This window comes from Apostichopus japonicus, chromosome 12 (assembly GCF_037975245.1).
Source record: "Apostichopus japonicus isolate 1M-3 chromosome 12, ASM3797524v1, whole genome shotgun sequence".
Taxonomy (NCBI): domain Eukaryota; kingdom Metazoa; phylum Echinodermata; class Holothuroidea; order Aspidochirotida; family Stichopodidae; genus Apostichopus; species Apostichopus japonicus.
In genome coordinates, this window is record NC_092572.1 from 2002207 (window position 1) to 2014782 (window position 12576).

General features: G+C 37.4%; 1 protein-coding gene across 1 annotated transcript; it reads left to right on the forward strand.

The window, feature by feature from the left end:
• Positions 1–433: 433 nt before the first annotated feature.
• Positions 434–12356, forward strand: LOC139977305 (uncharacterized). The gene is made up of 8 exons (XM_071986591.1): positions 434–1239; positions 6172–6411; positions 8371–8613; positions 8758–8857; positions 9435–9812; positions 10452–10629; positions 11362–11447; positions 12075–12356. The coding sequence occupies exons 1-8, from the start codon at positions 1226–1228 to the stop codon at positions 12354–12356; spliced, it is 1521 nt and encodes a 506-aa protein (XP_071842692.1). The 5' UTR covers positions 434–1225.
• The last annotated feature ends 220 nt before the right edge of the window (positions 12357–12576 follow it).

Here is a 12576-nt window from a genome sequence, read left to right on the forward strand (position 1 = left end):
TAGCTAAAATCTAAAACTGAATTTATAGTTTGGCTACAATTTCACACAAAAGAATATGGAAAGTCCATGTCCATGACCCCAGTGACTCTCCAGCACAAGCAGAAGTCATACAGGTAAAACCCCTTACAAACAATGTGAATAGCAAGAAGGCTACCAATTGTTAAATCACTCACGTTTGTTGATTGAATTACTAATTGATGCTTTCGATAATATTAAAATGGTTGATTGCAGTAGCTGTATTGAAAAAAACATACGATGTAGGTACAATAAGAACAAACAATATATGGAGTTGAATTTCTTATCTCTAATGCTTGTTATATGACAACAATGATGTCACGACTAACTTGTTTGCAATTTTCCAAGTTTGACAATTATTGTATATCCTACCAACTCCTTTCTATCCGATTTTCCTCCCAAGATTTATTTAGCTGATATGTATCGAGTGGTAATTCCCGACTATATGTTATTTTCCAGTTGCATGCACAGATTCCTATAATATCTTAATATCTTGAGATAATAGAGGTGGTACTTCGTTGCTAGGCAACATGGCTAATTGTCCCTTTAGGGAAGCTGACACCGTAAACTTTGAACAATAAATAATTAGTCCTTTGGATATGTTGTTGAAGGCTAACCTACAATTACTCTAGCCAAGGAGCTACCAACATTAAACCTGTATAACTATATGTCAATGATCTGTTTATGCTATGCTAGGCTTAGGTAATGGATGGGCTTACAGAAAATACTCAATGAGGAAATTGGTGCACTGTAAACATTAGTTAGTCACGAATGGCAAAATTCTAGTCACAGTGACTAGATTTAGCTAGTCATTACCAATTCGTTAGTTGCAGACCAATTTGCATGGTCGCTCGACTAACATAAATTAGTCACATAAATTTGTACGAACTTTGTTGACAATCACTATGCATGTCATGTATGTAAGCGTGACGAGAATGTTCTAGTCTTCTGTTTGTTTACTTTCTATAGCTTTCAGCTTTGACCAATGACGTCATTATTTTTACCCAATCATCGTACCGTAGAATACCGTCTGCTCAGCTGATCAGAGATCAAAAATTCAGACGACGGCCGCCGATTATATGTATACTGTATACACGTACGTACGTACGTACGTGGTACGTGGTACATTGCGTAACTGCAGATAGAAAAGTGCTATCAGCAAATAAGAAGATTCTTAACCACTTAACCAAATTTCAGAAGCATTTTCAAAATGTCGTCAGTTCGGTAAGTTCAATCACAACTGAAATTTTATTAAATAATAATTGACATAATGTTCAAGGAAGGTTTGAATATCCGCGATATGTTTTGCTGGAAAGTATTTATTAATTAATAACGTTAGGCCTCAGTAAGCATAACTGTTGCCAACGCTAGGCCGAAACTAGGAGTTAAGTCTATAGTAGCAGTAATACACACTTATACGACAATTATGATATAAATGTGTATGATTAGCTAGTATACTATATTCTATAATGTTGCGAAAGCCTGTGGTGTAGGCTAGCCTACGTCAAGTTTCTAGACACTTCGTGGACACGCCACCCCAGCCTGCATTTCGTGCACTCTGAACTGAAGAACTTCGTCGTGGAATTTACTTTAGGTCTTAGGCCTAGAAGGTACTTTAAATTCTTGGCGTACCTTCGGTGTGAGTATAAAATGAAATGCAGCCTGGACACCAACTAGTCCACTACCAACTCAGACTCGTCCACACGCCAACTACTAGTCAACTCTCCCTGTTGGTGTCAGGTCCACTAGCTACCAACTCGATCACTAACAACTCATTCACTACCATTATACCAAGTAGTTCACTCCCCTATTCGTTAACTCGCCAACCCGTGCTCTACATATGCATACCTATTATCAGCAAACTCCAACCAATAACACTAAAAAGCTTCTTGTTGTAAATTGTACAGTATGCAGTATATACAGTAGTAAGGCCCTAACTTGTCCCCATGTGCGTTTCACTTACCATATATATATTTCATCACAAGGGCAGTTCTGACATATCTTTTCCCCCATAGAGGCTAGGAGGCCTATATCATTTTCTTACATTGAAACATTTGCTGTACAGTGATGGGGGGGGGGGGGACTAACATAGCATATATGTTGTGATCCCTTACCTAAGAACATTTCTTATATCGGTCACCCCACCAAAAGAAAATACCCCACATCTAAAAAATTATTAATTAATAATCAATAATAAAAAATCAATAATAAGCATAGCCAGGACTGAACTTTAGGGGGCATGACATCCAACTGTGGGCATTCAAATATTGTAGGCGAGTTGGTAGTAGACGAGTTGACATAGTGACTAGAGACTCTTTTGGATGAATTGTATCAATTAAATGCAAAATCATGTCATGATATTTAGAAACAACTGACCTAGCCTATGTTACCGATCGGATCTTAAAATTTGGGATCTAGCTTATTCCTATTTTCCAGTACCATATTGGTCAGAAAATAATGTTTGGCACAGGTGTAGGCCATAATTGGTATTGATTGAATATTTTCTATTAGGATAATTGAGAAATATAAGAAAGTTCAACCAGACTTGACAAGTTTGTGTTGTTATGGGATAACTAACAGTACGGTACATGTGTTCCAAGTCCTTTTTTCACGAGGATTAACAATGAAGTCTGGTGAGTTTTGGTGACCAGCCAATACATGCAGTTGTTGAGTTCACAAAGAATGACCAAAATTAATAGTTAATAAAGATGCTCAAAAGTAACAGTTTTTATCATTTTGAGAAACTCACAGAATGATACAGCAATTTCATGCAGTTTACTTTTTCATGCATTTATGTGTTATTAAAATTTGTTACAGTTATTTTCCATTTGTCTCATGCAGATATACCATTTCATTGAACAGGGAGATTGCCATATCAGCTTCTCAATTGTGCTAGAGATTATATTACATGCCTATGTTCATTTTCATTTAACACCAAAATTTCCTGTCCATTTTCATGATATATTTTACAAATGAATGTAAAAAAGAAATGAAGGAATTGGTAACATATTTTTGAGCAGAATTTATTGAACATCTAGCTGCCACTACCACAATGCTAACTTCGGTCATCTATCTTTTACAACCTTGGGCGAAATAGTTAATAGCAAAATTTTCAAACGTATTAACAATATAGTTGACATTTCAAACTTCAACACTATGGTAAATTTCCCATGTTGTCAGTGCCAGTTCACCACACAAAGCTTTTTAAAGTTATTACGACATTATAGATACATGCATAAAAGTCCAGACAGTAAAATCACTTGTAACATAAACAGTTGTCATCGTACTTTCAGTTCAACAAGGAGCTTTCAAAGACATATCAGACAAAAGCATTCTCTATTTTGGGCCCAATATGGTAGACAAAGAAATGATGCAAATATTAATGTCAACAATGATGATGAACAGATTGATGACTTTGAACAAGAAGAACATCCAAATCCTGTTGGCCAGTTGAATAATCCTAATCTTGTTGCAGTTGAAAGTAGCACAGAAGAGCAAGTTGCAGCATTTCTTATTGGTTTGCGAGAAAACTTTAAAGTTTGCCATGAAGCTTGTAACTTTGTTGCCACTGAGATGCAAAATCTGCTTCTCGAGTTCAGTGCCGATATGCAAATGAAAGTTAACTCTGCACTTCAAAATGAAAATATTGATCCTACTCTGATGGATCATTACAACATATTTGGGGAAAGCTCCCTTTGGAGGTCATTGGATCATTTCAGTGATGCAAGGCATGTAAATTCTTTCTGTGCACAAACTTTGGATTTTGTTGAACCAGTTGAATACCTATTGGGAGTTGGAGCAAATGGCAAAGAAAAAACTTTTCAATATATTGATATATTGGAAACGATCAAGTTATTGCTCAAACAGGATGACATTTTTGCTGAGGTGGTAAATGGACATCTAAGTCCTGACAGCTCCCTACAGGACTATTGCGATGGGGCTCTTTGTAAAAATAACCCATTATTGGCTGAATCACAAAATATTCAAATTCAACTGTATCATGACGACTTTTGTGTGGCTAATCCACTTGGAAATAAAGTAAAAAATCTGAAGTTTTCAGCATTCTATTTTCTCATTGGTAACATAAGCCCAAAGTTGAGATCAAAATTGCATGTTATTCAACTGTCTTTGCTGTGTCAAACTGAATGTGTTAAAGAATTTGGACTTCACAAAGTGTTAGCCCCTCTGGTAGCAGACCTCAAAAAATTGGAAAGAGATGGCATTATTGTTGAGAAAGATGGTGCTGAACATAATATCAAGGGTACTCTTTCCATGATTGTAGCAGACAATTTGGCTGCACATACTGTTGGTGGCTTTCAAGAGAGTTTCAACACCTTTCGTCCCTGTAGGTTCTGCCTTGTAACAAGAGGGGAAATAAAGGAACACATGAATGCAAATTCAGTTACGAAAAGGACAAGTGCATCATATGACCAACAAGCCAGGATGGCAGAAAACATTCCAGAAATTGCTGGGATGTATGGTCTTAAGAAATCATCCATTTTTAATGTGTTGCAGTATTTCCATGTAGTTAATGGGTTACCTTCAGATATTGCACATGACTTATTTGAAGGCATTGTACCTTGTGTATTGGAAAAAGTAATTTTGCATTGTGTTCAAGAAAATTTATTTTCTCTTGAACAACTCAACACAGAAATTGACATCTTCCCATATGAAGGCACAGACAAGGTTAATAAGCCTACAAAGATGAAAACTAATGTTCACAGGTTCAAAGTGAAACAAAATGCCATTCAAACATGGTGTCTTTTAAGGCTTCTTCCATTGATGGTTGGTAAGCATGTGCCAGTTGGTGACAACATTTGGAAGTTGTTACAGCTGATTGCTGACGTTGTGGAGTTAGTTGTGGCTCCACACACAAATGTTGTCCTAAGTGAATTTTTAGCTGATTTAATAGAGTCATTCTTAATTTATTATTTTGTGTTATTTCCGAATGACTCTATGACTCCCAAGTTCCACTACATGATCCATTATCCCCATCAGATGCTGCAGTTTGGTCCATTAGTGCATTGCTGGACATTACGATTTGAAGGGAAACATCTGTATTTTAAGGAATTGTCACATAGAACAAAGAATAGAAGGAATATTTGCAAAACACTGGCAAACAGGCATGAATATTATCAGTCTTGGTTTCGAACTAAAAGAAATTTTCTTTCAAAGGGACATGTTGAACATTCTTTTGGCAACTTGTATCCTATCAGGTTAATGCTTAAGTCCATCCAGGATGTGTTGCTACCAGTTACTGGTGAAGCAGAAATGGTCTACACAGCAAAGAAAGCTGAATGCAATGGTACTTCCTATTGGAAAGGATGTGCAGTGACAACTGATGTAGGTCCAGAGGGTTTAATTAAATTTGGCATTGTTGAACTTATTTGCCTGATTGGTGGTACGGTTTATTTTGTGTGTAGGCAAACTACTACATCTGATTACTGCAATCATCTTCATGCTTACGTCCTCAATGGCACCGGCCAATATTCACTAAGAACTACTGACAGTCTTCTGGATCACTATCCTCTCAGTGTGTATCCATGCCAGGGAAATGAACAAAGTATTGTAGTAATTAGACATTACATCCTACTACCATAGTAGTGCCTTTGGGTCTTATGGCTAGTTTTTGGTGACATTTAAGCATACACCACTGTCAATGGGTTGTAAACATACCTGTACATACCACCACTAACTCTCTCATTTGACTCAACCAAAACACAGTCGTGTATAAATTTGTTGTCAGGACTGTCAGATAGCCAAAAATCAGATTTGCTTCAACCTTCACAATATTGATTCACATTTGTCAACATTCAATAATAAAATTAAAAAAATATGGCAAGGAATCACTATGCACAGTTGCGTGCTTGTTTATTCTCTTGATTCGTTCTCTCTCATTAAATACAATCACAAATGGGACAGACAAGAATTATTCTTAAGGCTCAATTATTTAAATAAACATATATTATTGAAAATCAAAACAGCTCACCATTATTGAATGAAATTGCCACACTGGTAAGTGGTAGTTTGACTATGTGCAATAAATTCTGCAAGTAAACATGTTCCTACAGTAAATCCTAAATGGCACAATGGAGCGGCATTTAATTACCTGGTATGTGTTCGTTTTGCTATGAAAATTTATATCTTGTATTCCAGATATCTTTTCATGTATGGCAATGAAAACAAAAAAATAGAAAGAGAAGGCAGTAATACAAAAGAACAATTGGAAGTCAAGGCTTCTGAAGTGTTCCAACTGAAGGAAAAATTTAAGCTGCAGTGTTGGGATAGGAGCTTTGAAGAATGGAGGGACCTTGAACCCCAAGAAGCATTTCCAACTAACACAAAGTCTTTGATAATTTTGTTATCTGCTTCTCAATGCACTTCAAGTTCTAATCGGTAAGAATTTTTGTTACTCCTATCCATGTCCAAAGTGGTAAAATAATGCCAAATTTGGCTAATTCTGGCCAAACAATGGAAAAAATAGTAACAGACGCATAGTGACTCAAATTTGCAAAATATGCTCAGCAGACATGTTTTTAGCTCACATATTAAGTGGGAGCTATCGTGATCTTACTGCGTCTATCCATCTCTATCACTCTGTCAACAATTTGTTTCAAAGTTACCTCCTGCATAGTGCATACATACTTGGACAGAATTTGATGAAACTTGGACACGATTTATCGTTCAAGTAGGTAGGATTTAGATTGTTTACTACTGTACAGCCCACGTCCAGCAACGCATCACTCAGCCTATAGACTGTCAGTATCTGATCGACTGTTGTTACAACACCGTTCAAAATGCATTGCACTGACATTTAGCTACGAGTCTCATTTGTTTTCCGGGTACATTATTAGAAACTTTTATTTATATATTTATTTATTTTACATTAAAGGGTATACTCGGTTAGCGTAAAGCTAATCTCCCCCCGAGGCCCTGAAATAAAATAACTAAGAGTGAAATGAAAAAATATAATCATATAAAATAATAATTATAATAATAAAAAAATAAGACGACAATGAATATAAAATAGAAAGTTTAAAAGTATTTGAAGACTTGGCATTCTTACACTTCATTGATAATTCGTTCCATTCCTTAAGAGCAACATATGAAAATGTTTCTTGGTGATACTGGGTATTACCACCCTCTAAAAATGAATTATTTCGTGTGGTGGACCTTACACTTGCTTGGGTATACTGTAACTAAACAAGGGAAAGTTGGACTTAACTCAAACTTGGTATATAGATTTTTTTTGAATAAGTACAGTTAGGATGGTCATACAGACTTAGGATGGTCATAGGTCACCTGTGGGCCGTTATGGGCCATTTTGTGGAAATACGCAAAATGCTTCTTCTCCTACAGATTCCATGGTACAATGTTGAGGGTTTGTCACGATAGTACTATGGAAGTTTTACCTTCAGGGTGTTCATGAATTTGAGATCAAAGATCAACTAGGGGTCTTTTGTGGCCCGGGCCGCGGCCCTATATTTTCAAATTGCTCCTGTTCGTACAGTGTATGGCCAGTTATAATGAAACTTGGTCTCGACGTTCCTCGGGATGAGAGTTACGAGGGGTGTTCGGAAAATTGAGGTCAATGGTCATTTAGGGGGTCATCTGGGGTCATTCTTTGTAATATTTTCAAATATCTCAATCTCCCCAAGATTTTGATGGATCATATTCAAAGTTGAACTGATGATTGTTGGATTGTGTATGAATAAGGTGATGCCTAATAATTTTTGGTCAAAAGTTAATTAATTACAATTAATCCCAATTGTTTAAAAAAATCTGAGCCTTCACCTATTGCCAAAGCTCCTTTAATTTGTCTCCCAGTCTCTGCAGTGTTTGTTTACATTTGTGGTTAAGCTCTGCAGAGGCTGTTAGTGGAATTAAAGCAGGACTGGGAGTTGTTATTAACTGTTGAACTGTAAGCATGGGAGCCCTATAGCCAATCATCACTTGCCGATTCTTAGAAGTCTTTGAGCCGTATGTAGGCAGCCAGCCAAAATTTTGGCAAGGAGTGCTTCAGGTCTGCTCAGGTAGAGGGGAGAAAGTTTAATAGGGTAGGTCAGTGGTATTGTTTGAGAGAGTGGGTAAAATAGGATTTAAAGGCGGAAAATAGGAATTATAGCCAGTGGTGTGGCCAGGATTCTGCTAACGGAGGGGGGGGGGGGGGTTATCCCTCATGGGCCCAAAATTGGTGGAATTTGAAAAATGGCCTGAAATTTGGTGGGCCATAAAGTTTTGTGGGCCCTACATTTTTAAGCTCGAAAAGGTATGAGCTTCTGCACCATTGGTGCTCTAGTTTGTGTCAAGAGGTTGGCATCTCTGGTTATATGTATCATTATTTTGTTTGTACAGATGCCCTCTTGCTAGTGACGTGTCACCATCACTTTTGACAGATCCACCACCAAACCTCCCAACCTCATCTGCAAGTACAATTTTTTCAACTCGTACTGACTCCAACTGGGACCTTCATTTTCAGCTACCAGAGTTTTCATCGGCTATTGTTGATAAACTTCAAACTGGGTCTCCACCTCTGAAAGAAGCAGAACGGTCTGCGATGCTGGAAGCCATCTACAATGCAGTCAAAGTATATACTTAGTAAGTGCATTTTGAGGGAATAAATAGTTCAGTAGAAGAAATAAATTTGATATGTGCCAGTTTGTGCAGTGCAATTACCTTTTGATGTTTTAACATGGCAAGGAATCACTAAACATTTTGGTTTTCTGGTTTATTTTTTGATAGTTACCCGAAGACTATGCAGTATGAGCGTATTATTCAGAAGTTGTTTAAAGTCTACCCCAAGCTTGCCAACCAGCCAAATATGTCAACAGGAGATGTTCAGGTATGTCAGCAGTATATATATATTTAGTGAGCATTTTTTCATGAGGGGGTTTGAATGCCTGCTCTGACAGATCCATGGTCTAATTTTTCTTCTTTTCTCTGTTTAGGTTGGGGGGGGGGGGGATGGGATGGAGTAGGGAAAGCAAAATTAGTGTTGAGAGTACCAAAAGCATGGTAAAGTAATTAAATGTAATGCATGTTTGGGAGATAAGTAGGAGAAAGAACGCAGATAACATTTTTTTGAGCGGGTAACCATGTGGGCAACTATTTACAGATAGGTAATGAAGTGAAAATCTGTACTACCTCATTAACTAACCAATTTGTCCATGTTACTTACAACTGTACATAGACATGGACATGGATGCTATTGTATGCTTTATTTCTCATCCAATATTACTTTTTTATCAGCCTAGCTCACCATTCTCCATGGGCACGCTCCCTTTCATACCCCCTCGACAGAAAATGGCTACATTGCTTAAAAGTTTGGTCGAGTAGTGTGAGTAGAATTAAATTATTCAATTAGGAAAAAGTTGAGTAATGTAAATAAACACTAATTGTCAGTTTACTTTATTTTGCAGTCCATCTGGAAAATCAGACTTCAATACAAATTTTCAAATGCAAGGAAGAGGGAGGACAGCTCACTCCCTGTGGTGCAGTCACGGAAAAGAGTGAGACCATCTCTTCATCTTTCCCAAGTGCCTGCTGCCCGAAAAACTCCACCACAATGGGGTATGATTAACTATCTCCCACAAAGACAAGAATCAGAGGATGACAAGTCCATTGAATCCCATATTCAGTGGTTGAGAAGGGAGAACGCCAAGAAGAAACCTCACTACTCCAGGGTGACAGAGGCAATGTCAGCAACATTCTCAGATCGAAGACAACTGATTGTTAAAGAAGGTGTTTCTGTGAAGCAGGTCCAGGAGCTGTACCCATGGCTTTTCGATGAAGATGAGGTATTTACTTTCAGTTTATACAGCTCCTTTCAATTACCAACCAGTGTAGTTTTTTTCTGTTGTATTCGTTATTAGACAAAAAAATTAGGGGGCGGCCACTATTTTTTTTTGGGGGGGGGCGGCAAGATCCACCCAGGGGTGGCAACTTACACTCAGGGGGGCCCCTACAACCCCCCTGGAGTACACTGCATGATGACGTATGTATATGTGTCCATGATGACTTGCTTGTAAACACAATATCTCAAGATAGCATAGTGCATATATAGAGGAACCTTATACCCGGGCTGGGGGGTACACACACCTTAAAATGTTACGTACTGTGCCCCAGGATAAGATTTGTGATTGTCCAAAAATGGGGAATACAAACATGTTGACCTTCGTCTGCAGTACCCCATAATAAAATGACTGGAGATGACACTAAATGTGTGCCACCTGAGGTCAATGGAGGTCAAACACTTAAAAACTGGAAACTCATCTGGTTATTTTAACAGGAACTGCTATCACTAACCTCATAGTAATGTTGACACTGATACAGTCATTACAATTTATTTCATTTTGTTGTTATGTAGAACTCTTTTCTTCATTTTCCAACATAGAATATAATCACCAAACTTTTTTAATTTCTTGTTCAATTTTCAGATAATTTTGGAATTCCAGAGAATTGGATCCTCCTCAATTACGGACCTGATACATGATGGCTTCACCAAATATGCTGATGCTATTGTAACAACGGTGAAGAATAAGAAAAGCCGACCAAACCTTGTAGACAAAGCTATTGGAGACATTTTGAAATATAAGGATGAGAGCACAAGGCATGGTTAGTATTTTATTGCATGAAGGTAGAAAAAAAATATCAAGCGAACACAGACAGGAAATTTGTTCATAAACAACAACGCTTCCTTAGTATGATCAGTGTTTATAAACAACAGCATGTGAGTCGTTAGTGTACTTTAACATCAATAGAACATGACATTTTCAAGCGATAATATTTTGAGGCGTTAGGACCTCTTGGGTCGTGGCTTGGGTTCCTGGGATATTCATTAGTTCATGGGTAAAAAAGTTGCCGACCGCTGGTCTAGAGAGCAGTGGCGTAGTAAGTGGGGGAAGTCCGCCCTGCAGGGTACCAGTCAGGGGAGTGCCAAGCGGCACACAGCCCCCAAAATAATAATAAAATTATATCATAATAAGATATATTCTCAAAGGGGATACCCCCCCCCTTAGACCCCTCCTCAGAGTGGCATCCTTGCATGGGGGACTAAAGAAGGACCCACCTATTCTAGGTAGCCACTGCTAGAGAGCTCTGTAACACTTCAGTCAGGTCAAATTGATGGTTTGTATTAACTGTGTGAGTCAAGTGTCCATTGCCACACCACTCACATAACCGTTGATCATGGTCAAACTTCAAATGTAATAAGCTAGGCCTATCTGATCTTGTCTTCATTTGTGTTTCAAATATATTGTAAGAAAACACCTCTGAGGAGTGAGGATATCATGATATTTAATATTAAAGGGAATTACAAAACAGTTTCACCTATGTTTTTTTTTATAGAGGCCACTAAATATGCTGCAGTGATTGCAGTACCAACCCTTGTTAACGAGAAGTTGGAAAATATGCTCTCGGTGGTTGATGAAACTGTAAGTAACTTATATATATAATGGATAATTACCCTAAATTTATCTCATATTTTTCTTATGGGTTGTCATTAACTTCCCCCTTTATAATTAAATTGAAGGGAAACAAAAGACAAACTGATATGTGTAGGAGTTTCATTAAACAATAAATGGAAACGTTCCTTGTAAAGGACCTTTTAGCATCAACAACTAGTTCTGTCTGAGTTGAATAAAGTATCTGAAGAAAAGCAAGGAAATTTTAATAATATATTAAGGCAAATAAATTCATTAAATTTTTGCCTTGGAGGCTGTGGACTCTGCCTCGGAGGCTGTTGCCTCAACCACAACTGCAACACTGCATATTAATGACATTTTAACGTTTGTACTGTGATACCATTGAAATTTATCCATGTAAGGAAAATGACTCATAATGTTAACAAAATTTGTCAATGATATGTAATATCGTCTTTAATGCTATTATTAAACATACTATATATTAAATAATTACATATTTAATATGGTAACTTGCACAATCCTTCCTAAAAACATGACGTTTGCTTTGACTACATGGGTTCAAATCCCATCCTGGATCTGCCATTGTGCTTCCTAAAATAATTGGTTACTTATTCATTTCATTTTCTTTGTTGGCAGCATGAAGTTAAACTTCCAGTGATCATGGAAATGTTTGAAGGTGAAGAAGAAGTCAGCAGCTACACAGTTAAAGTTGATGGCTTCAAAGTCACAGAATCATCCAATTTAATGTCAGCTTTTGCTGTCTACTTGGCTACATTTTATATATTTAACTTGGTTTATCCAACAGCTCTGAAGAAAACCCTAAACTTCTACCAGAGGATGATTTTAAACATCCAGGATGGACTCGCAGTTGACAAGACAGTTATGAGAGTTGTAGAAAAAATAAATATGAATATGTAAATATCGTATGTTGGTCGCTTGAACTTTCACCCCAATGGTGTGAGCACGTACAGAAATGTTGTGTCTTGTTCTTGTAGTAGTTATGATAATAAAACCGTACATTCAATATAAGGAACAATCTGTGATATACAGTGCGCATTATGCAATCAGTGAACTAACCACAGTACGTAAAGACATACAGAAGTTGTGGTGGAATGGCTAGGGCACTGAACACATGATT

Excerpts from the sequence above, each read along its gene's own strand:
- LOC139977305 (XM_071986591.1), top strand. Across the intron at positions 9,813-10,451 it reads GGCTTTTCGATGAAGATGAG|ATAATTTTGGAATTCCAGAG; the intron begins GTATTTACTTTC and ends TTCAATTTTCAG. Across the intron at positions 10,630-11,361 it reads GGATGAGAGCACAAGGCATG|AGGCCACTAAATATGCTGCA; the intron begins GTTAGTATTTTA and ends TTTTTTTTATAG.